The sequence below is a fragment of the Botryllus schlosseri genome, chromosome 16 (genome assembly GCF_051294905.1).
Source record: "Botryllus schlosseri isolate E-star chromosome 16, Bs_hap1, whole genome shotgun sequence".
In the NCBI taxonomy this organism is placed as follows: domain Eukaryota; kingdom Metazoa; phylum Chordata; class Ascidiacea; order Stolidobranchia; family Styelidae; genus Botryllus; species Botryllus schlosseri.
In genome coordinates, this window is record NC_137251.1 from 4,068,202 (window position 1) to 4,092,025 (window position 23,824).

The 23,824-nt window shown below is 43.1% G+C and overlaps 1 protein-coding gene across 2 annotated transcripts in view; it reads right to left on the minus strand.

Moving 5' to 3' along the window:
- LOC145459039 (uncharacterized) overlaps window positions 1-23,667 on the minus strand; it is a 60,165-nt gene extending 36,498 nt beyond the window's left edge. Inside the window, exons 1-42 of one of the 2 annotated variants that reach the window (XM_080337617.1) lie at window positions 23,335-23,667; window positions 18,726-18,875; window positions 18,442-18,664; window positions 16,684-16,843; window positions 16,489-16,623; window positions 15,918-16,112; window positions 14,615-14,656; window positions 14,488-14,550; window positions 14,355-14,429; window positions 13,117-13,212; window positions 12,997-13,053; window positions 12,878-12,931; window positions 12,764-12,817; window positions 12,081-12,134; window positions 11,968-12,021; window positions 11,803-11,901; window positions 11,687-11,740; window positions 10,538-10,636; window positions 10,236-10,478; window positions 10,118-10,171; window positions 9,875-9,928; window positions 9,755-9,808; window positions 9,637-9,690; window positions 9,519-9,572; window positions 7,848-7,892; window positions 7,732-7,785; window positions 7,031-7,129; window positions 6,911-6,964; window positions 5,731-5,838; window positions 5,533-5,676; window positions 5,417-5,470; window positions 2,952-3,005; window positions 2,828-2,881; window positions 2,393-2,770; window positions 2,065-2,334; window positions 1,887-1,994; window positions 1,358-1,411; window positions 1,247-1,300; window positions 1,073-1,180; window positions 913-966; window positions 789-842; window positions 10-171 (exon numbers count right to left, since the gene is read on the minus strand). In XM_080337617.1, the coding sequence (XP_080193743.1) occupies window positions 10-171; window positions 789-842; window positions 913-966; window positions 1,073-1,180; window positions 1,247-1,300; window positions 1,358-1,411; window positions 1,887-1,994; window positions 2,065-2,334; window positions 2,393-2,770; window positions 2,828-2,881; window positions 2,952-3,005; window positions 5,417-5,470; window positions 5,533-5,676; window positions 5,731-5,838; window positions 6,911-6,964; window positions 7,031-7,129; window positions 7,732-7,785; window positions 7,848-7,892; window positions 9,519-9,572; window positions 9,637-9,690; window positions 9,755-9,808; window positions 9,875-9,928; window positions 10,118-10,171; window positions 10,236-10,478; window positions 10,538-10,636; window positions 11,687-11,740; window positions 11,803-11,901; window positions 11,968-12,021; window positions 12,081-12,134; window positions 12,764-12,817; window positions 12,878-12,931; window positions 12,997-13,053; window positions 13,117-13,212; window positions 14,355-14,429; window positions 14,488-14,550; window positions 14,615-14,656; window positions 15,918-16,112; window positions 16,489-16,623; window positions 16,684-16,843; window positions 18,442-18,664; window positions 18,726-18,875; window positions 23,335-23,452 (4,203 nt within the window). In that variant the 5' untranslated portion in view covers window positions 23,453-23,667. The remainder of the gene's footprint in view (window positions 1-9; window positions 172-788; window positions 843-912; window positions 967-1,072; window positions 1,181-1,246; window positions 1,301-1,357; window positions 1,412-1,886; window positions 1,995-2,064; window positions 2,335-2,392; window positions 2,771-2,827; window positions 2,882-2,951; window positions 3,006-5,416; window positions 5,471-5,532; window positions 5,677-5,730; window positions 5,839-6,910; window positions 6,965-7,030; window positions 7,130-7,731; window positions 7,786-7,847; window positions 7,893-9,518; window positions 9,573-9,636; window positions 9,691-9,754; window positions 9,809-9,874; window positions 9,929-10,117; window positions 10,172-10,235; window positions 10,479-10,537; window positions 10,637-11,686; window positions 11,741-11,802; window positions 11,902-11,967; window positions 12,022-12,080; window positions 12,135-12,763; window positions 12,818-12,877; window positions 12,932-12,996; window positions 13,054-13,116; window positions 13,213-14,354; window positions 14,430-14,487; window positions 14,551-14,614; window positions 14,657-15,917; window positions 16,113-16,488; window positions 16,624-16,683; window positions 16,844-18,441; window positions 18,665-18,725; window positions 18,876-23,334) is intronic. The other variant, XM_080337616.1, reaches the window with a different exon arrangement.
- Between the last annotated feature and the right edge of the window lie 157 nt (window positions 23,668-23,824).

A 23,824-nucleotide genomic window follows, 5' to 3' on the forward strand; every position in this document is an offset into this window, starting at 1 on the left:
TGTACATACCGAGAGACCGGGCGGTCCTTGCGGTCCTTGAGGTCCGTTGGGTCCAGTCCGGCCTTCGTCACCCTTCGGTCCCTGGGGGCCCGCTGATCCTTGAAGTCCGCGCTCGCCCTTTTCGCCCATATCTCCTTTAGTTCCGGGTGTTCCATTCATTCCTTGAAGTCCCTATGGTAAAGAAACATACGGTGGTCTGAATTTGCCTAATATTTATCTAAATACAGCAAACTTAAGTCTAGTGCAGAGGTTTTCAACCTTCTTTTGCTTACTGCCCACCAAATTGGCAAATAAATGGCGGTGGCCCATTAAAGTTGAATGAGAATTCACTCAGGTTGTTGCTGTATTTTGTCCACAGAACTTCATATGGTGGATGAGAGTCAGCAGCGTATGCCAGCTGCAACATCAAGCCTGTTGCGCGATTTGGACTGTATGGACTCGACGGGGATGAAAACGCTCACTCTCACAAGCACGTTGCATCGAAAGGCAGTAATTTTGTGCGACAATTTTTGCTGCTTTGCGGATATGATGAGGACTCTTATGTGATCACAATAACATGCTTTCTCTATGGTAGTCTGAAAACAGGGTGATGGCCCACAGGTTGAAAACCCATGCTCTAGTCCTAGTGCCGTTTCCTGAATGCATGCATCAGACCAAAACAAAAAGGTATATAAAAATAATTTGTCAACTTGCATCTAAAAACTGCGATTGATTAGTGACTGAAAAATACAATCGGACATGGTGCGAGATGACTGTCAGCTATAACATTTATAAAATTAAATAATTACCTTCGGTCCAGGTTCACCTCGATGACCCTTTTCTCCCTGAATCCCTTGAAGACCCTGAATCGTGACGAAATAACGCATTACTTGGTGTGTCCAAAAGTCAGTTTAACCCACACACACAACGTACCATTTTCCCGTTTGTACCAGTGGGACCAGGCGGTCCTGCGAGACCAGGTTCACCCTGAAATAAATAGTGAATATGTGAGATTTACGTTTGGATTCGTAATTGGCGAATGATTAAGATTTCCGATACTACAATTAAATGACGAAACCACATTATAACTTACCACCGGCCCAGGCGGTCCGATCAATCCCTCTACGCCTTGCTGGCCCGGGGCACCGCGTGATCCGGCAGCACCAGTTTTGCCGATTGGTCCAGCACTTCCGATATCACCCTAAATTTAATTTTGCGCGTGTGACGAATGTGACTGACAACATGAGGAGTATCTAGTAGTATTTACCTTTTCACCCTTTGATCCTGATCGCCCCTCTGGCCCAGGTGGTCCAACTGCACCCTAAAAAGTGTCATCTCTGTATGCGCATGCCTACACAAAATTGAATTGCATGCTTACCCTCGGCCCAACAGTACCAGGCGGTCCAACTTCACCAGACGGTCCAGGGGGACCCTAATGAATAAAACAGAACCATTGGATATCGGTACTATTTCAAGATTTTCACACAGTCAAGCTATCAGTCGAACAGTTTGGGTTGGCACTGCGGATATACTGAGGTGTATACTTGATATCGCGTCTTGACTGTGTTTATGATAATACGCCATGCATGTAGCACTCAGCTATCAGACCTGGTCTGTATTTAAGCCTGTTGAACACTCGGTTATCATGTCTGGTGTGTGTTCAAGATAGTCTAGCACTCAGATATCAAGTCTAGGATGTGTTCAAGTTTGACTATGTCTGGGGCGTGTCCAAGCCTGTCTAATGATCAGGTACCATGTCTGGGGTTTGTTCAAGTTTGTCTAAGGCTTAGGTATCATGTCTAGGGTGTGTTGAAGTCCTCGGATACCTATTATACTTGAGTGATGCCTGCAACACCTGAATAGATCCACAGGGCCGTTTGGGTGGTAAGTTTCAAAGTGTATATTACCGGGCGTCCTTGTTCACCGTCGTCTCCTCTTGGTCCATCATCACCATCTACGCCAGGTTGTCCCATTATTCCAGGTGGACCAGGGTCACCCGGTAAGCCTGTATCTCCCTGTGTACATTACCAAATTTCAGACCCACATGATTTATGAGTGAACGTTGCGTTCTTAGTTATACATTACCTGATGTCCTTTGGGTCCTACAAATCCTGTCGGTCCGATCGGTCCTTGGTCTCCAGGCTCGCCAGGCGGTCCTGGCTCCCCAGTCAAGCCCAATTCACCTTTACCTCCCATTTCCCCCTTTTCTCCGGTGGTACCTGGGGGTCCGACTATTCCGGGAGATCCTTTCTCACCAACATCACCGGGTTTTCCAACATGCCCAGTGGGTCCCTGTGGACCGATGACACCTTGTTCGCCCTGAGGTCCTGGGTCTCCTTTAGGACCCTCTCGACCCTGTCAAATTCAACTGTATAGTTTTGTCACGATATAATCGCAATCAAATCGAACTCACGATAGGCCCATCATCTCCAGGATCACCTTTCTCTCCAGACTTGCCCGGCAAACCAGTTATACCTCTTGGACCAGGGTCACCGGCGAATCCTCTGGGACCTTCGTCACCCTTGGCACCGTGAAGCCCTTGTTGTCCGCGGATTCCTGGTTCGCCATCACTTCCCGCAGGTCCGGCCGGTCCTGTTCTTCCCATAGGACCTGGCGGTCCAGGTGGACCGGGGCCTCCTTTTCCTCCTTTGTGTCCACCTTGTCCAGGCGGGCCCATGTCTCCTTTGTCGCCGTCAAGTCCTCTTTCGCCATCGGGACCAGGCGGTCCTGGAAGTCCGGCAGGCCCTTGTAAGCCGTCGCGGCCGTGAGGCCCAGGTGGACCCGGTCCACCCTGAAAACAACTCAGTGATAATAATGTTCAGACATACAGAGTAGCTACTTTACTTACGGTGTCTCCTTTATCTCCAGCAACGCCCATTTCACCTTTGGGGCCATCTCGACCCTACGTGAGATAAAGTATTTGTTTAGATTACCATATCCTGATTGTATGAGGGAAGAAATGTGGAACATACCGGAAGACCTGTTTCTCCAGCTGGTCCGTGTGGTCCAAGAGCACCGGGTGATCCCTGCAGCAGATAGATATGGCATGTTTGTGGATAATGTAGAGAATGTAGGATTACACAGAGGTGGTGAGTAACGAAGTACTACTATTTCCAGCAGGGTTGTAATGACTCGAGTCATGACTAGAGACTCAGAAGGCCAAGACCGACGTTTCATTGTAATTTCGAGGAATAGTTAAGTAATCACACTATTGGGATTTCGTCTATTGGTACTGGTACTTGAAAATGCGTCCAGAAACTGCTAAAAACGACGAAAATTAGAATATTATAAATGCGAACCATTCGATATCACCAAACAGAGTTATATAAAGTGAATTTAACAAGCCTTAACTGGAAACTGGGCAGTCAACACAATGACTTGGACTCGACTCGAGTCATAATACCATGACTCGGACTCGACCCTCTGCTCGGTGACTTGGACTCGGACTTGACTCGGTGGTGAATTCAAAATGACTCGACTCAAAACTATAAAACTGAGATTGACTTGTGACTCGGAGCCTTGTGACTTGGTTACAACCCTGATTTCCGGGTGCTACGTCACTACCTACTCAAGTCGCTCTGTTTTTAGACCAAGACCGCTTCCACTGGACAGATTGACCAAATCACTTGTTTCGTTCACATTGGATTCATTAAACTAGAAAGCAGTATTACCCGCAAGAGTCACAGTGCCAGAAGGCCTTACATCTCGGTAACTAAATATATTTTCGAAAATTGCGCCCATCCACAGCGTCACTGATCATTTTGCGTTAAACGCGAATATTCCCCTTGCAATTTCCAAAATTATCGCCGCCGATCCAGGGTTGTAACCACGTCACTAGGTTCCGCATCACAAGTAGATCTCAATTTTATACTTTCAACTCGAGTCAAGTCGAGTCATTTTCAATTCACCACCGGGTCAAATCCGAGTCCAAGCCAGCTCGTAGAGCAGTGGTCGGTAATCTTTTTCGTCTGAAGAGCCATGTTGGCCCTATATTTTCCATTTTAACTCATAAAGAGCCATACATGTGGATCTCTTGTTACGTCACAATTGGAAATTTGTGACGAAATGGTCGTACTAATTCGAACTCAGTACATGGGATTCGTCGTGGGCGCCATATGTTCTCTGTAAAAACTCGTAGGCTACTAACCATCCGTTGATAACGCAATTCATCGTAACTAGCTCAGAATTTGTGATAACTGATGTTAATTTAATATAACTATAGCCCTGATTCCGAAAACCTAAGAATTGATCGACTTATCAATTCTTGAAGTATTCGGCGGTAACACAAACTAACGTTGCACTACACGCCTACATTTTAACAGCAGTAGGCAGGCTACTAGTAAGCTAGGCCGACTTATCAATGGAAAAAGTGGATAGCGCAGCGTTATTTGTAATTTGAATTTGTAATAAAAATGTCACTTCCACGGCAGCTCATTTCTCGGCGTGGATCAGGAAGACAATGTGTATTTGAAAACTAGATTGTCATAGAGAATTAGAGATGTCGTCCCCTTGTCTTCTATTCTCTTATCAACCAACGTATGGTGCAATCCAAGATTACGAAGCGCGCGATGTCCGGTACATCGAATTCGCGAGGGATATTGGTCGATGGCGCTACAGCAACTTAAATTGGAGGATTTTGTAAAGGGGTTCGAGCCCTTAACCCTGGATACGCCCCTGTCTTGACCTCTCAAATACATGTTTATGCTGCAACGAGAATAATTATTCTGGCCGTTATGAAAATTTACTAACACGTTGCTGCAATATCGACAAAACTAAGAAGAAAATTAAAAATAAGTCAAAGAGCCATATATGGCTCGCGAGCCATAGGTTCCCGACCACTGTCGTAGAGGGTCGAGTCCAACTCATTGTGTTCATTGTTCAGTTTTCAGTTCAATCCGGTTCAACCCACATTTTTCAATTCTGCTCGACATAATATAGTGATTTTCCTCAGGCTTAACAGTTTCTGGCACTATTTTCCAAGCATCAGGACTGGTAGACGAAACACCAATGTGTTAACTTTACTATTCTTCGAAATAACAATGAAATGTCTGTTTTCACCATCCTAGTCTCGAGTGATATGACTTGTTTCCAGTTATGCACAATGACTTGAGTACAAGTCGATTCAGCACAAAAATTGACTCAAGGCAGGTCATTTTACGCATTTTAAAAAATGACTCGAGTCACCAAATAATCGCGACTCGAGTCATTGCAACCCTGCTCCGATCAGCTGCTAAAGTGTGCGACCCATCCACAAGATCCACTTTCAAACCTCTTACTCGAGTACTTTTGAGATCTTCATTTTCTACTTATACTAGAAATAGTTTTACATGTCATTGAAATTGCTACTTCTACTAGTAATTGGGTAAAAATTATCATCGTTCTACCTGAGTAGCAAATTTACTTGGTTTACCACTTCTAAGATTACGTCATTTCATACCTGTGGTCCTGGTACTCCGGCCGGCCCTTCACTGCCTTTCAGTCCTTGAGAACCCTGGCAAAATATGTTTTTCCAAAACCAATTTGCACAAAAGAATTTGCAGATGCGATTCTTACTTTGGGACCCGCTGTTCCACGGCTGCCCGTGTAACCTTGGATACCTGGCGGACCAATTTGACCTTTCGGCCCGGCGGGGCCTTCTTCTCCCTTTGCTCCTTCTTCGCCAGAGTCGCCAGGCAGTCCGTCCGGTCCTTGGGGACCCTGAACAAGTTCACTCAGCAAAAATGCGTTACAAATATTTCAAATCGGCGTTACCGGGGTTCCTGGCGAACCACGAACGCCGGATGCTCCACGCTCTCCCGGAGGACCCTGAGGACCAATAACGCCGACAGGTCCGGGCGGCCCGGTCTTTCCTTGGAATCCCTGCACAAAAGTGTTGCTCCCGGTTAATTATTACAATGAATGAATATATCCTAGGCTACACTTGATTCAGCACAATATCAATGGTGTATAAGTATATATACAGACAGGCGTTGAGATTTGCTACAGAATTTTCTGAGTTCGTCTGTATTGAAGTAATTTGAGATATTTGCTAGTTACTAAAGTGGTCCTGTGGTAGACGAATTGTTGGGAGTTGAAATTCTTAATCTCAACCATCCGAATCGTCTCAAGTTTGATTACTGCCAACTGTCAAGGGTCAGCTTATGAAAATATGAAAGAAGAACGAACACGGAATGGCTAGTCACATTGAACTAAATCAATTTTGAAAATATGGGAGGCATACAGCTTGTTGGTTGTGACCATTTTACATTTTTATACCCTACTAATATAGGCTTCGTTAATTAACAAAAATCCTGTGAGTAGTAACTAGCTTTTTTTTCTAAATTATGTAAACATTGGAGCATTGAAGCTTTCAAAGAAAATCCACAATCTAACACTGTCACAATGGGCACCAGACTGACAGTAGACAGTATGTGGGCATTTCACAATCCCACCTTGATCCATTTCAATTTATAGCTACAATTTTCATCATTTCAATACACCACAAGACTGCGATAATGAAAGATAGGAAGGTGTCGAAATGACTTGGAGTAGTATTCGAAATCAGACACCCACCAGGCCTAGACGATGTAAAAAAAGAGGCATGCATACTGAATGAAAAGTAAAAGAATATAATATAAAGGGGCAGGTGACAAAAAAGGTGGCATGTGTCAGAAAGCGAGATCGATATGTCAGGTCGTGGTCCGGTAGACTAGAGGATCAACTGGTATCATGCCATCGCATTGTGTCTAATAACGGATTGTACACGGCGTGTCTTATCAGCGGAAGAAAATAATAGAATTGCTGATTGATTGATTGCACTTTACTTGTATTGAGTGTATGAAGTATACAGATGTAGACCCACATGAATACGCATTTTAAGTAGGAGTAGCCTTAATCTACAGCCACAGTATATACACTTCAGCGTTCATGACAGATATAAGGTCTTACATACCGTTTCTCCTCTAGCTCCACTGTGGCCAGGTGTTCCGTCTTTTCCGGGAGGACCCTGAAATTAAGATGCAGAGTGGCTATTACACTGAGTCGGGAAAATCCAGACTACGATTTATCTCACCGGGGGTCCTTTAATTCCCTGCAACCCAACAGCTCCCTGAGGACCTGGCGAGCCCCTTTCGCCAACTGGACCTTCTGGACCATCCTGTCCTTGGAGACCCTATAAAAGAAATGGTTTCATATATATGTTGGTTCAGTAGACGCAATATGTAACTCAGTGGTTAACCAATGTGGTATCGCTAACTAAGTACGCGCTGACGACCGTGCCACTATAAATATTGTGCATTGGATATTTTCTGTATATGGAACCAAAGGGCCCTATCCCTGCTCTTGGTCCGGCCACTTTTTCTTGAAATTCTAAACTTGTCATCGCTTTTTTGTGCAGCCATATCCAAAGGCCACAATGCAGTGTATAAATGACTAATGATCAAAATTATTCGTCACACTATCAAATTGAGTAATCGTCGGAATAGCTGTTAAATTTTCATCACACCAATGATGTCATAAGAAAGATGGCGTCACCAAAATGCTAATTTTAGGTGCATATATTTTCTGTACAGGAAACTTCTACTTTTTTAGTCAAAACTACTAATATTGAGGAAAGTAGTGTGGGGATATTCTTGCATCAATTTCTGAGTGAAATTGTGGTGAAAACTGGGCGAAAAAGCTTCTGTATGAAGGGCTATTTGCTATTGCTATTCTCCAATCTATATCATTCAAGTTGACCAGATAGGGCACTATCACATTTCACAGCACAATTACCTTTTCTCCAGGTTTCCCGGTGGATCCTCGGGGACCACGGCTTCCCGTCGATCCCTGTTTGAAAAGTAGGCATGTGACGGGGTGCAATTAAAGTTTCGCGTTACTACCGCACTCACCCTTGGCCCCCTTTCGCCTTGCACTCCGATCTTTCCTTCTGGACCCTGCACACAAAGAATTGATCAGTAAATCAATGACACGTTCAAACTAATACATGTGAAGGTTTTGCGATAGCATGTCTTATTGGTTTTGATAAGAATACTGCATCCTGAAAACATGCAGCAAATACAGAAAGGTAAGGAAATGGGAAGAATACAGCATTGACCAATGTAGACAATGCCTTGTACTGTTGGATGCGAGAAAGTTCAAGTGATAACCATAATGATAGTATACCGTATATAGTTTTGAAGAGACTCTTCAAGGTACAGAACAAATTATTTATTCTCATTGAAATAAAACCAAATATTTCCGGCTGACACGTCAGGGGTAATAGTCAGTAACTAGTAGAGATTACTTGATCAGTGGGTCATGGGTTCAATCCCCATTTAGGTCAGACCAAAAACTTTAGCAGTAAAACTGGTATCTGAGGCTTCCCCGATTGGCACTCAGCATTGAGCATAGAACAGTGGTTCTCAACCTTTTTGTCTTCGCGGACCCCTTTTAAACCGTCACGGACCCCGCGGACCCCCACGAAGTTTCAGTTCAAATTTAGCTCAATTATCGTGCAATCGTCATCTGTCTCGTGCAAATGATAACCGCAGGCTTAGTGATAAACAGTAACAAAATGACTTTTCTTGAAAATAAGATCATACTATTCATGTAGAAATTCGGTTGACTTCTAATATTTCAAAGCGAATTCTGCAACAGCATTTCTTGAAATACGTGGTCGTGTCTTGAAAATCCGCGCCTTCGATTTGATATGAATGAGTGCCGAAAATCCATTTCCACAAATGTAGGTGGTGGCGAATGTAATAATAACGCGTAACGCTTCCGACGAAACATTTGGGTAGGATCGCAACAAATATGCCACCAAAATTGACAAACAATTTTTTAATGAACATATAACGTCTAGCCTGGTCATTTTTATCTAGCGGCTTATCTTGAAGTTATTATGGAAAAAAATGGTTATGTATATCGCAGGAGAAAATGGATTTTTGTAAACGTTTCGAAGTCACCGTGATTGACCTTACTCATCCATCTTTATTTTCCACAATCGCCAACAAAACAGCAAAATGTTTGTATCAGTAGGCTATTGACAATTTAGCAATTAAAATGAGTCTGCACAGTAAGATATTTCCTCTCAGATGGCCATTCTGTCGATGTGAGCTCTGGAGTTTTACTAGTAATGAAGCGAAACTGCCTCGTGATTTTCCAAATTTAAAAATATACAAATTAGGTTATCAACTATTTTGAGACTTCGCGGACCCCTTGAAAATGCTTCGCGGACCCCCGGTTGAGAACCACTGGCATAGAGGGATGGTGCAAAACTTAGAAAGCCTTACAAGGCTATATCTGCACCTTTCTCGTCCGGCATCATATGCACAGCATGCACTCATCGTATGCATATGTACAGATCGTGTGTATGTATTATTGCATATCATGAGTCGGTGTATATGCCAAAAAAATATCAAGGACGGAAATATATAATGTGATATTCCTATTCCCACAATTTGATACTGGATATCAAAATTTCATGAAAACTACAATAGTTGTTAACGATATGGAAATCCATCTAGCGTTGACTTGCAGACATATCACAAGTAGGGGGAAGGAAATTATCAACAGCGTACCTTTGAACCTTTGATGCCGCTATTTCCCAATCTACCTCTGGAACCTTTAGATCCCTGCAACAACCAAGCTCAATTCTCAAAAAAATGTGAGTTCGACTTGTATGGATTTTATACAGACCTTTGAACCTCTGGCTCCTTGGTAACCAGCAACGCCTGTCACGCCCATGTTACCCTTGAAAGATTTTCAGATGCATCTTACGCCCCAATTAACGTACAGTATGATATGAAAGTCCTACCTTTTCTCCAGCTGGTCCTTGCGGTCCAGTTTCTCCACGTTGTCCTTCACGGCCCTGTCATGAAAAGTACGGATTATTTACATGGCTTCCATGTCTGTATTATGATAATGGGACACTGACCTTCATTCCGTCCGGGCCATCGTCTCCTCTTCGTCCAACTGGACCAATAGTACCCTACACACAAAAATGATAAGAGTTTACAGAATATCACCCCTGGCCTATGAAATGGCCTCGAACCATTGGCATTAGCAGCATTAAAGTTTATATCGGATATGGATCCGGACTACCTCTGATAGGTCATAGGTAACAACTGCAATATCAACAATGTCCAATTGAAGTATTGGTAACAGTAATCGCACAAACCTGGTCACCTTTGTGTCCCATATCACCTTTGAATCCAGCCAACCCATCATTGCCCTGGATAGGTAATTTGAAAAATGTGATGTTGGCAGTTCTAATGAACGAATATAATACATCTTACCTTCCCCCCTTTCACTCCTTTCAGCCCGCGGATTCCGGGTTCGCCTTTTACACCTCGCGGTCCAGGGAAACCAGTGGGTCCATCGGGGCCTGCACCACCAATACCACCTTTAGGTCCAGGTGGCCCCTCTCTTCCGGGATGACCGGGAGAACCGTCTTGTCCCGGCATACCGGGCAAACCAGGTTTGCCCAGCGGTCCTTTTTCTCCCATGGGACCCATCAGACCTTGCGGTCCGGGAATGCCCTGGAATACGGTATACATTTAGTTCTGTGTTTTGATTGTCATTTTAGTTTTATGAATACCTGGAGGCCTGGTGGACCTGGCATGCCGAGTGGTCCTGGCAAGCCTTGCGGTCCTAAGCTACCCTTGATTCCGTGCGGCCCGTCGACTCCTCTGGGACCCTGCAATGTTGGTTATGGAATGATACTATACTTACTCCGCATATTAACGCCGTCGGTGAATCTACGTGTCTTAATTATGTTTCTAATTCCCGAAACAACGAGAAGAATATTCGAATCATATCTTCTACACCCGTTTTGGGATGACTCGAGTCACATTACTCAAGTAACTTGAATTAAGTTGGACTGGAATTATGGGAAATATGAAATGACTTGTGGAACACAGATAAATTTTTGACTAAATTATCGAATTATATATAAAAAACCGTACTATGTGCTACCTGATACCTGACAATGCATCTGCACCACAACAGCCCTTGGTTCGTATTGTATGACACCAAGTTTTATTTGATCCAGACTAGACCACAGGAGAACCCGCACAAATGATGACGTGAGTGTCCAAATTTTAGGTGACTTGAAATTGAACCGAAATTGGAAAAAAACTTCAAAATTCCCTGACGACTCAAAAGAACTTGTGACCCAAAGTGCAATAAAAGTAATAGTAATCTAATCACTAATCAAGATATTTAAAATGATAACGGATAGTCCGCCTTCCTTATCAACAAATTATCTCACCAAATGTGCCCCCCCTATCCTGCTGTAAAGGAGGTACCATATGATCATTTTACAGATACCATATGTCGAATGCTACAAAACCCTTATATATCGTCCTTAAAATGGCCAAAGCTATTACGAATCAATTACAGTAATAGGCCTGGATTGAATGAGGAATATATTTCTCCTGTGAGCTAGAACCCAGTCGCCAATGAACAGAAGTGTTGCCCATCCGCGCGTACCAACTCAGAGTTTAATCAATGATGCCAAAAACGTCACAATATTATTACTCAATATGACTTGTTATCATGAAGACTTCATCACCATGCAGACATACCACGCAAAACACTACCACACGATAATACTACAAAACCACTACTACTGTATAATCCGATCAGGATTATATGCAGTAGCAAAATTCGGACCACAGCGAGATTAATTGAACAGTTGGCACGATAAAAGGGAGAGGTGAAAACGGCAATCTGAAATCCGACTTACCGGTGGTCCTTTCGATCCAGGCGATCCCTTAGGACCGATCTCCCCCCTTGATCCCTACATAACAAAATGCATGTTAGACGGAAATTTCCGAAACTGCACCGCATTGCTATACTCACTACAGGACCCGGGCGGCCTCTCGGCCCTGTGGAACCCGGCTTGCCGATGAAACCCTTTTCTCCTTGGCTGCCACGCGGCCCTTGTTCACCCCGTTCACCCTGTCAAGCACGGTTCGATTATAAAATAGGAACAAGCCACTATAAGCGGAGTTGGCGTGTCATTACTTGATGTCCTTTCATTCCCATCATACCAGGCTGGCCGTCGTAACCCCGATCGCCCTACAAAAGTCACAGTTAATATCCAAACCATATCATACTTCAAAATTTGCAAAGCCTACTTTCAATCCAGGTGAGCCGGTAACGCCTCGAACTCCTGGTTGGCCAGGCCGTCCCTGTTACGAAAATTAAATTAAATCCAGTAATAACGTGGAACGCAGTAGCCAAAGGTCAGCAAAGTAGTCAAAAGTAATGCCGCAAATTTGTAGTCAAGCACACGTAGACATATCAATTCCCAAGACATGTCAAAATGCTTCAAGTTGAGGTAGACACTGAAAGCTATGAAAATTACTCAAGTAAGTATTTTGAAAAAGAAGATTTGGTTGAGGGATCACATTCTATTAGTGGGTATGGCTACCGATAGCAGATATGGCTACTATTACAAGATGTAATACATGGCTAATGAAAAATTATCATACCAACAGGTACATTGGTACAATCATCATAAATTATATTCAGTTAACGTGCCACAGGGGATCCTTCCTGTGGTTTTGTGACAATATCACTCATAAAAGACCGCAAACCCATCTCAGAGCTACGTTCTACTTTTCCACAAGTTTAAAAGGTATGTAGTTTTGCCCAGAAAACTGTCAAAGTAGAAATGGAAGTTTTCAAAAACGCATCCACTTTAGTGGGCTGTGCCAGCAGGCAAAACTTAGTGGTGCACTCCGTAAAAGTAGAAGTACCTCATACGGTAACTGACAACCTCTGGCGGTAGCATATCTTGTCCCTATACAATACTTACTGGCTTTCCGGTGGTTCCAGGCTGTCCGGGTGGACCACGTTGTCCACGTAGGCCCTGAAAGCAATTTCACGCATTAGCAATGTACGTAATTGCAAACAGCTAGCACAAGCCTACCATCGGACCGGGGTCTCCAACGTCTCCCTTGATACCTTCCACACCAGGAACACCCTACAAAGATTTCCATACGTTATGCACTCACTCCAGTTTACACAGTATTCAAACACGTCTCTTACCACTGGGCCTCTGACTCCCGGCATCCCGATAGGCCCTGGCGGACCCTTCAACGCGAGCTGAAATATATTTTGTTGAGTACAGTTGGCAAGATATTGTGGACTAATCTGTGTTTAACTCACCCGGGCAGCATCCAGCATGGTTTGGGCTCTCATTTCAGCGATATGGTCGCCCCCGGGACCTTTGCTGCCGCTTGATAGTTCGGCCGGTGCCCTGAACTACAGAATGAATTCTTCTGGTAAATATTGTAAATAGGCACAACTATTTTAGTACTTGAATTTGAGTTGATTTTTCCCAATATCAAATTTATTCGCTAAACATATAACATATACAACGATAAATATTCTTTCGATAATTTCTTCCCAGCATGAGAGCCTTAAAACCCCAATTGATCATATTGTAGCATGAAAAACGGGTGAAGAGCTTCTTGGAGGTACAGAACTTCAATATACAATCGATTAGTATATTCATATTGAAATGAACCCGAATATTTTCGGCGGACACTCGTCAGGGGTAATCGTCAGCAACTAGTAGAGAATTGGAAAGAACATTGTATATCAACAATCGTATCACAAAAAACGGATGGAAAAAGCTACGAATATTTGTGGACACAACAACTTATCTTCGTATATATGGTATCCTTGATAGTAAATGATTTGAGTCGTGAAAAAACTTCTGCTACAAAAAAAATCGCTCAGTAATCTTCATGTAACTCAGCATGATTTATGATGAAAAATTGGTGAAGGATTTCAAGCCCTTCCAAACCTGGCTTCACATAGTATTTTAGGGTGGAAGTTGCATATTAGTATGCATATGTGACGGTACGCAGTGGTGCCCTGGTGCCGGCTACCATATCGTAAATTTACGACTGAGAACCCTCCCCGCAATTTGGACATGCATCTTACAACAATAATATGACATACGGGCATGGTTTTCTATTGACCTCTTTTTATAAGAGTAGCAAAAATTGAGTAATTTAGCTTTACAGAATGTTCATGAATATCGGCAGTAGAAAATCAAAACAACTTGAGTTGTAAGTGCAATACTTGAGTAGAAGCTCGTAGAATGATAGGACCCCTTGCTGACCACTTCAACTATATTCTTACATGTGTCGGTGTCAGCTGCTCATGCGGTTCAAGATAACATTTCTGAATGGTAGAGCAGATGCAAAATTACATAGAGTGTCTATATCCGTTGTTAACAATTTTGTGAATAGATGGCCACTAGTTCAGTCACAGAAATTTCAATAGCTAGGCTCAGTGAAACTATGTCAACCAATATGACGAAAGTCAAATGATGGAAAATGCAAGTTTCCAGTTAAAACTTAAGAACATACAGGTGCGCAATCGAATATACTTACTGGAATTAATATGTGGCGCCCTGCTGGCCCCGGTAAACCCTTCAGACCTGGAACTCCATCCCGTCCTGGCACACCCTGCATTATTGAAAACATGTCACTTGAGAATAGCAAATCGTAATGTGGTTTTGATTACCCGTTCGCCCACATCTCCGGGTTCACCTTGCATGCCTGCGTAGCCCATTGGTCCAGGGTCGCCCTGAAATTTTTCCACAGCATTTATGCGAGCGTTACAGGCTGACATGACAAAAGTATGTACCAACCTTGGGACCCTGCGGCCCTGGAGGTCCTGGTACGAATACGTCCTGAAAAATTTGGTAAAATCACATACAAAAAAGCACAGTCGTATCAGTGGGGTAGAATTGTGGTAATGTTATCTGCGATTCCCTATCACATTATGGTCGTAGGTAATCATAGTATTATTCACCGATGTTACTAAAGTGCAATTACAAGTAATTCTACAGCTAGTATCCAAGACATGCCGAAAGTACTGTACTTCAAGTAGAAGTAAAAAATGAAATTTCTGAAAGTACTCGAGTCATAGTTTTGAAAAGTAGATTTGTTTGAGGAGTCGCATAGATTTTGTAAGGAATCGGAGGTATGCAATATCCGAATTTGCAAAATTAATTTTTAAAGCTATTTTCTGCCACCTTGATATTGGGCTATTTACCTCAGTTCATGTAATTTTACTCGCGGATATGATACGACCTGATCAAAACTCTAATTTCTACTCTACAAAAGTCAAAGTGTAAAAATTGAGTAGTTTTACTTCAAGAACTATCAAGTAGAAGTCGGAAAGCATAACCATCGGAGTAAGTAGTGCAAGCAGGCATAACCTACTTTAGTATTTTGATAAAGTCGAAGTACTTTATTACTGTCCACCCTCTCACCTGTTTGTCATATTATATTGTGTCTTGCGCAGATAAAAATGCTATGGTTTATGGTTTCATATCATAATTGTACCCGCAAGTATAGCAGAACTAATTCATGGCAAATTTCTCTAATCATCCTGGCTGCTCCTACGGCCGAGGTAATGATTGCAAAAACGGGTGAGAGTTTTTGCTACTCGCGCTCGAGGTCGAGCCATTAAATGCACATCAACAGACAATACCATAATCATATTCAAACAACAGTTTTGCTGCAAATAACATTTCCAGAAGTGGCCGGTTTCGAAAATGGCGCGCCGGATATATGAGCGACTTGTTGAATCACGGCAATACTATGACGCAACAGTAAAAGAAAATTGGTAATGAACTCAAATAAACTGCAGCAACGTTAGCAGTTTTAGGCTTCGGGCAAATATCGTTACTTAGAGACAGTTTGTTTATTTCGTCAGCCATGAAATACAGGAGGCGATTTGAATAACCATACAAGTCGTAAATGGTATAATTTGTAATTCCCAAACTGATATTAGACGGTGGGCACGGGGCAGTGTTATGCGTGATTCTGGAATTTCTGCTTTAAAAGGGAGTTTACTGGTCTCATGTTGTCGTTCTAGTATTCATGGTGTTTTGACTACATGGGTCACTTTAAATGCGACTAATCCTTTATTGTCGAATAACATACCGGTTCCACCACTGCCGCGTCTCCCTTTTCGCCTTTAGCCCCTTTCAGCCCGCCATCCGACGAGCCGTCTCCGCCGGACGACGAACCGTCACCATCTCCGCCGGACGACGAATCGCCACGACCGCCCCCGGATGACCCCGGCAAGTTGGTTGGAATGATCAGTGAATCGAAATCGTCCGTGTCGTTGCTGGCCTCCTAGATACACAAATGTAACTCATCTCCACTCTTGCGTTGGTGATATTTTGGGTTGGGCGTAGCGATTTCAGATTCTTGAAGCTGAATCGAGTGTTAATTCTAACGATTCGAGCCAAGAACCGAATTACGCCTACGCACCTTCTTGCCACTAAGAACAATTCTATCAACGAGAATAGTTTCGGTACTATGTTACACTGAAGAAGTCTTGAAACCTCCATTATAGTCGTAATGCAGCATTCGTATATGTAGTAGACGGCGATTTGCGTTAGTTTTAATGACATAATCTATGAGTCGCGATCAACCCACAATAATGTCAGAAAGTGCAATGAAATGGACATGGTTGATTTTACTCAGACCTATATTGATATTATCTTACATCAGCGTAAGCTCTTTCGATATGAGCCGGTGCAGAAGCAGCCGCAGAGCTAACGCCGCATTGTGTAGCGAACTTACGGCACATAAGGCCGGCGTGCTCCGGGTCGTCAGTCATCTCAAGCTGTGCCACGATTCCCTGCAACGCAAAAGCAAATGTATTTATCAGAGTGCGTGATTTTTTCAAGCGCACACGAACCTGGAAACCTCTACCGCCTCGTTGCGGCACTCCTAAAACGACTTTACCGGCAGCACTGAGCGGGCCCGCTGACTTTGTGATGTTCGTCTCGACGACCATGGCGCAGTTCACGTAGAACCGCACGCGGTCGTTGTACACGGACCACGCCACTCTGTGCCATCTGGAATCACGTTTGAACACCCTTAGGACACCGTTCGTGCATCTCACTAACCCTCGAAACACGTGACCCCGCGATTACGCAGCCGGATTAGGCTAGCAATTTGTGGTCGCTTAGTAAACAGATGGCGACCCAAGCGCAAAAGTTATTGCGACTGGTCTTAAATGCAAGACACGGTCACACTCATTACGAAAATATACATTAAAATGTGGTCAGCGTACTGTAACCTCCCTAAAATCGCCCCTGAAGCTGGAAATCGGCACTGTACGCAACAATCAGATCGTCACGTACTGGTTGAGCGTATCGTCGAAGCAACGTTATTACGTCATTGTCATGCGGCGCGGCGATTGTTTGTAACAATGCCGATTTCGGACGTTGAAGACTCAGCTAAATAAGATTAATATTGAACGATGGACATCGGGTACTAAGCCGAGGTTGATGCCAGATTAAGAGACCCTTACTACGGTAGTCGTTTCGACATCCTCATATCTGTTGTTCAAGTATAAGTTGCCCAACACGTGATTCACGGTCGAGTGATGCTAGATTCGGCAGATTTGTTGTCGCTTGATAGCATGAAACGGCAACGTAATTGCTAATTCCATAGATGACAACACGGGCGCTCAAATTAAGTAAAGTTGGTCTTATTTGAAAGCTACAGTCGCCCAGATTCTGATAATATACATTAAAGTCTGATCAGGTCAATGGAACCCCCTCGAAATACCCCTCAAAGTCTGAAAATCAACGCGACTGTAGCTTTCAAATAAGATCAACTTTACTTAATTTGAGCGCTCGGGTCGTCATCTATGGGATTAGCAATTATGTTGCCGTTTCATGCTACGAAGCGACAACAAATCTGCCGACCCTCGCATCACTCGACCGTGAATCAGGTGTCGCGCATCTATCCGTAGGTTAGTTATCTATAGTCCAAGTGCTCACAAACGTCGCACTCATGACATCTTGATGTGATGAAAATATATAATCTGACGATTATTACGAGAGAGATTTCGGGTGCTGGTTCCAGGGCCACGAGAAGATTATAATTTATATTTATCATCATCATCATTGGTTTATTAAAATATAAATATTAATAAATATAAATTATTAAAATATATATATTTACGTCATTAGTGAGACAGAAGTATTCGTTCAAGGCCAGTCTTGGTAAAATCTGCGGACGGGTCGCCAGCTACAAGATTACCATGTCTGTTTACGAAGCGGCCATAAATATCTAGAAGTTAGGTTACCCAACCGTGCAGTCACGTGTTTCGCAACTATCTGTAAGTTGGTTACAAATGCTCAGCTTTTACAAATTAGATTAAAACTAGTGAACTCACAGAAACTTGGGAATTGAATTATATTTCGAACTAGAAAGAAGTACAAGAAAAATGAAGCTCATTACCAATCCAGAGTTCATTCTCCTTACCCTATCCACTACCGTTTTCTGGAAGCCATGAATAACATTAGAATTAAAATTTGAGTATTAAAACATTTCGCAAAATATATTAGTGGCATTTTGCTCTAATTGGTCAACTCTAATGGTCTAGATTTGCAAGTCCGGTTAGTTGGCTGTATTGTGAACGTCGGGGGAGCAGTTTACGTACTCGTGTTGGTTCATTTTAATCGGGGAATGCTTGGTGCCCAGTTTGGCGTTGACCCGCTCGCTTTTCGGCCGTTTCCGGTCCTGGTACACGAACTCCGGTTTCTTTCCGATCTCGACACCCAGCTGCATCCAATCGTCTTCGTGCATCAGCGACATAAGCAAGGCTGATTTCACTTTGACGTCAGGCATGATGTTAGCCATGATCGTGAACTCTTCGGGGAAGCCTGACGGGAAAAGGAGAGATCAAGCACGCGTGGCGGGAATTAATGACGGGCGTAGTCTCACCTCCATCGAAAAGCTCGCTGGTGTCGATCTCAATGCTCGTGTCCCTGTCGAATTGAAACGCTTTCCGTGTGCCGTTTTCGCAGCCTACCGAGAGCACGTTGAGGTGGACTTTGTCGCTTTCGTGGATCTTAGACAATACATCGACGTGGTCTGGCGAAAGAAATGACGTTGGTCGTTATTATCAATGAATGTCCAGCACATTTTACAACCAGATCATGCATAACAGGGCCACCCAACTAGCGGACCGCGGTCCGCATACTGACCTTTTTCATATGTAATCTGGACCTTAGAATATGTCCCAAATACATTATCGTTGATTTGCAAAAACAAAATGTCAGTGCTTTTATTATTTATGTTCAGCTCCAGACTAACGATATGTAACCGCCTCGGCTAGAGCCAGAATGTTTTTGGTATATAGCTATACAGTATTACATTTGTATTGCTGAAGTGTAAATTATTTCATGAAAGTACAAAATGCAAAGTGACTGTCACTGCATATAGGCGGAATTTTCGTAATATATTAAGTTACTGTCGTACGGAGGCTATTTCACTCAAGAAAGTGATGCCGAACTACCCCCAATCTGCTTTCTACTTCTCAAATTGTATAACGTATGAAGAGGTTAGCCTAACCCTAAGACGTGTTGATTATTCAAGTAAAAGTTTGACTTAGTAAGTAAAATTGCAGACTTTGAAAAGTTTATGTAGGCTACTTCGTTACTGGCCAGTGGCCACCTATGCGATTATCGCCAGTAGGCCTATTTAACGACGTCAGGGTTCGGCAACCAGCAGTTTTCGTTTTGTTTGTGTTAGATTATTCGCTTCGCTGCACACGTTGTCATAACATGGTGTCGTGAAACAGATCAAAATCATCGGACACCGGTGTAAATTCAAGAGAGCTTCCGTACTTTTATAATGATGAATTTCTCAAAAAGTGCCGGTCAACAGTCGACGTTAGCATCATGTATCTTAGGTCATAATTGATCAGTAGCGTCCGATCATTGTAGATGTAGGTAGATAATGCAGATGATATTATAAATCCCAAATTTTCGGCCTTGCTACACAGAGCGGATGTGCATTCAACATATTTAGGTTTCAATCCCTCGTTTTTTAATGCGGACTATCGAAGAATTTCGGAAGTCATTCAATCATGGGTCCATTGCTACGCATAGTAAAGTAATACGCTATCACAATGCATGAAACGAAATCTCGGAGGCAAAGTCGCCATTTCCCATGGCTACGCCATCATGCACTGGACTACCCAACGTGTATTCAGTAATTCGTCAGATTTTCACATCTGAATAACCGAAGACACACACTTTTGCGACGTTGAAGCCACATACTTCACCGTAAGCGGAATCATTCTAGCGGACTAGCCGATTCAGTTGGAACAGTTTATATTAAATATCAATATGTATCATCCGCGATATTTAGATACCCAGACAGAGGACATTTTTTCGCCACGCTATTAACCGATCGAGTTAGACTGGGAGGCAATATATCCATGCCGCACGATAAAGTATATTCTGGCCGCACGCTCAATTACGCGAAAAGAACAAATCAACGCCTTTGAACGCAAAGATGTAATGCAACAGCGTACCTACGTTACGTTAGTGTTGTAAGTTGTAAAAAGTGACAAGAATCTGTAATCAGTCGGCCCATTAACTTTTGTCATCCAGTGAAGTTAAATAAGGATTTCACTGAACAGTAGCGCTTATGGCCGAAGCAATACTTCAATCACACTGAAATCTCATCCGTAACCTAAATCGTAAATTAGATGTCGTAATGTATATTTTCGACTCAGGTAGGACTATTACCGTTGTAAAAACTCGTTGTTACATGTTCGAATGTTTTAGAGCTGCTTCAAGATCGTGGTGAGAGCGTATAAGCGCGCCCGTGCTCCTGAACCAAGATGCTACAAAAGACTCCGAATTATTTTCACGAGCCGCTGGTTCGGAACGAAAATCGACGTGGAGCCGAAACGTGGCTAAGCCGGGTCACGGCGAAGCGCACATGTCTCCGAAGGAAGCCAGAGGAAATAAAAGTATGATGAATAGGCTATATTATTACTAGGGCGATTTCTTTTTACATGTCAAAAAAAGTCAAAATGAGGTCAAAATTGTAGCGTTAGGTCAAAAAATGTCAAAATTGTTTACAAAGTTAAAACTTTTTTGCAACCTGCAATTCGTTTGTATCGTAGATTTTGCACTGTCGGTGAACTTTTCATTTGGCATTTTACAGCTTGTAGCCTACTTTATAGGCCTACCGTTGTAGACGGCCCATTGTCTGCTCATCGTGAATCCTAAACATTCAAATGAGACAAATAGGTTGACATGGTGTTATGCTCAACGTACCGCAATTAGGGCTGGGCAAAATCGAGTACCTGAGTGATTCGATTGTGAATTACGTATTACGCTTCGAGTCGAGTATTCGAGTAGCACTTATTATGACGTCACAACAGAATGTTCTTTGTCAAAGTTCCAATATTTACCTTTTATGCCACCACAAAGAACAGAATGCCTGATGTCCGTCACATTAAAAATTATTTGCTATTTTTTCAACCACATCGATTTCATTGCACTTGTTGACAATGTTTTGGGATCATCATGACTCCGTAAATATGTTATTTTCAGTAACGTTCGTAGCTGTGTACTATGTCTCGTATGCTGCGACACGGCCAATCAAGGTTCCAAGGTTTTCTCAATGAAAAATAGTATCGAAACTATAATTCTCGTTAGTAAATTATAATTCCTATACTTGAAAAAATCATCCTTTACTACTCGACTCGAATCATTAAAATTAATACTCGATTCAGATTCGAGTACTGAAATCATTGTGCCCAGCTCTAACCGCAATATCCCAACTGAAGCAAGACTGCGGCAGGGCATTGCATGGTTCCTATATCAAGAAGCGAATGATGAAAAATTGTGATATAGACACCATTGCCAGAATGAAGCAACACTGTTTGTCACCAGCAGTGTACGCACAACTTCAGTGTTGTCAGCCAACAACTGCTGCTGTTGAACGTTCTTTCTCCGTTCTTGGCAAGCTACTAAGTAAGCACAGACACTTTTACCCGACAATGTGGGAAAGTATCTTTCGTTGTACTACAAAAGATTTAATTATTTCTACCATAATGCGTAATGTAACCACTGGAATTCTTCATAGGGCCAGATTTCGCTAAAATAAAGTTTTTTCATATAAAAATTTGTCAGTTTTTGAGGCAAAAAAGTTTATTTTCGGGATTAACTACTTCGGAAGGACAGACAGCTCCAACGAGAAATGAAGATGAGTAGTACAAATGTGAGGAAACACCTCATTTGCATACGTTAGGTCAAATTTGGTCAAAATTAAGATTTTTAAGGTCAAAAATGTCAAAATTAAGATTCTTTCGGTCAAAATTTTCTGTTTTTAGGTAAAAAAATCGACTAAATTATTACTTATACAGAAATGAAGACTTACAGCGGAGGAGGCTTGAAAATGAAGATCACGAAAGCGGTAAACTAACATCAAAACCACATTAATCAGACCCGTTTGAACAAAACATGTGTAATATTCATTTTGAGTGATTGCAGGTTTTCAAATGTCATACTTAGATACGGCGGGTGGTCAATTTAACTTCTTTTCAGTTGACTTTCGCGTAGCAGATATTTATTTAATGTCTTACACTCGACATTACGTGTATTTATGTCCAAGAGGCGTCACGCAAGATATTTATATAAGCGGTGTCATTCGCGTCTAACGGCTGAGAAGACTTCGTTTGATGTGTTGGCTGATTTTATCGGTCAGGGTCGCGTCGACTACAAATCGACAAGCAAGATTGCTTCGGTACTGTCAGAAATTTGAAAACTTTTGACGTTTACAACATCAAAAGGTCGGTCGCAAAGTACAAAGCCCAAAACGATTTTGCCCGTTGTCGCGACAGCAGTAACGTAACCACGACCTTGTAGTTTACGACTATAAATTGCATTGCGATGACGCAACTATGCCAATCTGGTGCTGTCCGCTTTCGTCACCCGTGCTGAGGCCTCGGCCGAAACATATTGCGCAGAAAAAAGGCAACATTAACGCCGACACCCATCAATTTCATGACTCCCAACTCCATGTAAGCAGACCTGCGCGTCGACGTTCCCGAATTCCGTCACGCCAGAACCAGCTCGCAGACGCGATAGCATAAACGGAAACCAAAGCTAAATACCAAGGCATGAAAGCCTACGAAAATTCATTCGAGCGAAAACTCTATAACGAGGCTCGAAAGCGGCGAGCCGGCAATAGCGGTATATCAGGCGAAATTACTGCCTTCCCCAAGGAAATATCGACGCTATTATCACGAAAGTCGCCCGCACGTAGCCGGCCGCGAGCGATTTATAGCGAAGTACTTAGCACACAGATTTTGCAACTGTCGATAGAGTGTTTTTACCAACTAGATATAGCACTTCGGAATCATAAATCTCATGCCTGGAAAACCGCCTCAGGTCGTAGGCACGAGCGGATAATTGTACGGTCCACACTTGTATATAAACACTTAAACAGTCAACCTACCAGGAGCGTGATCTCATAGTTGGGCTTAGATGAGATCTGAATATGGCTATAGAAAACAGAATCGACTTACGGTAAGCTGATGTCTGTCCAAATTCTAGAAGCACAATCACGAGGCATATCGTCCATGTCTTCGCCCGCGTCCATTTCCAATATTGCGACGAAACAATGGACGACGTGCTGGTGCCCATTGTGTCGCCGGCAATTGCGCAGTTTTCGCCTCCGTGGCTGGCGAACGATGCGCCCGTTTGAGCCTCGTTTTTCGTCTGCTGTCGGCGTCCGGCGATAAGCTACTAGAGCAACTTTGCGCCTGAGGTACTTCGGCGCTTTGCTTTCAATTGCCTCTCTCGCCGTCTTCTTCCCCTCTAAGCACCCCCAATGGAGAGGAAGCAAAGGGTGTGAAGTTTCCAATCGGTGCCTTTTTGCAGCAGAAAAATACTTTTTTCGTTGGAAACCGGCGCTTAATCTCACCGGCAATAGTGCAGGCTACCTGGTATCCCAATCGCTTTACCAGATTTCAAGTGCATGCAAACCGCCGTGCGACTGGATACATCCACCGCTAC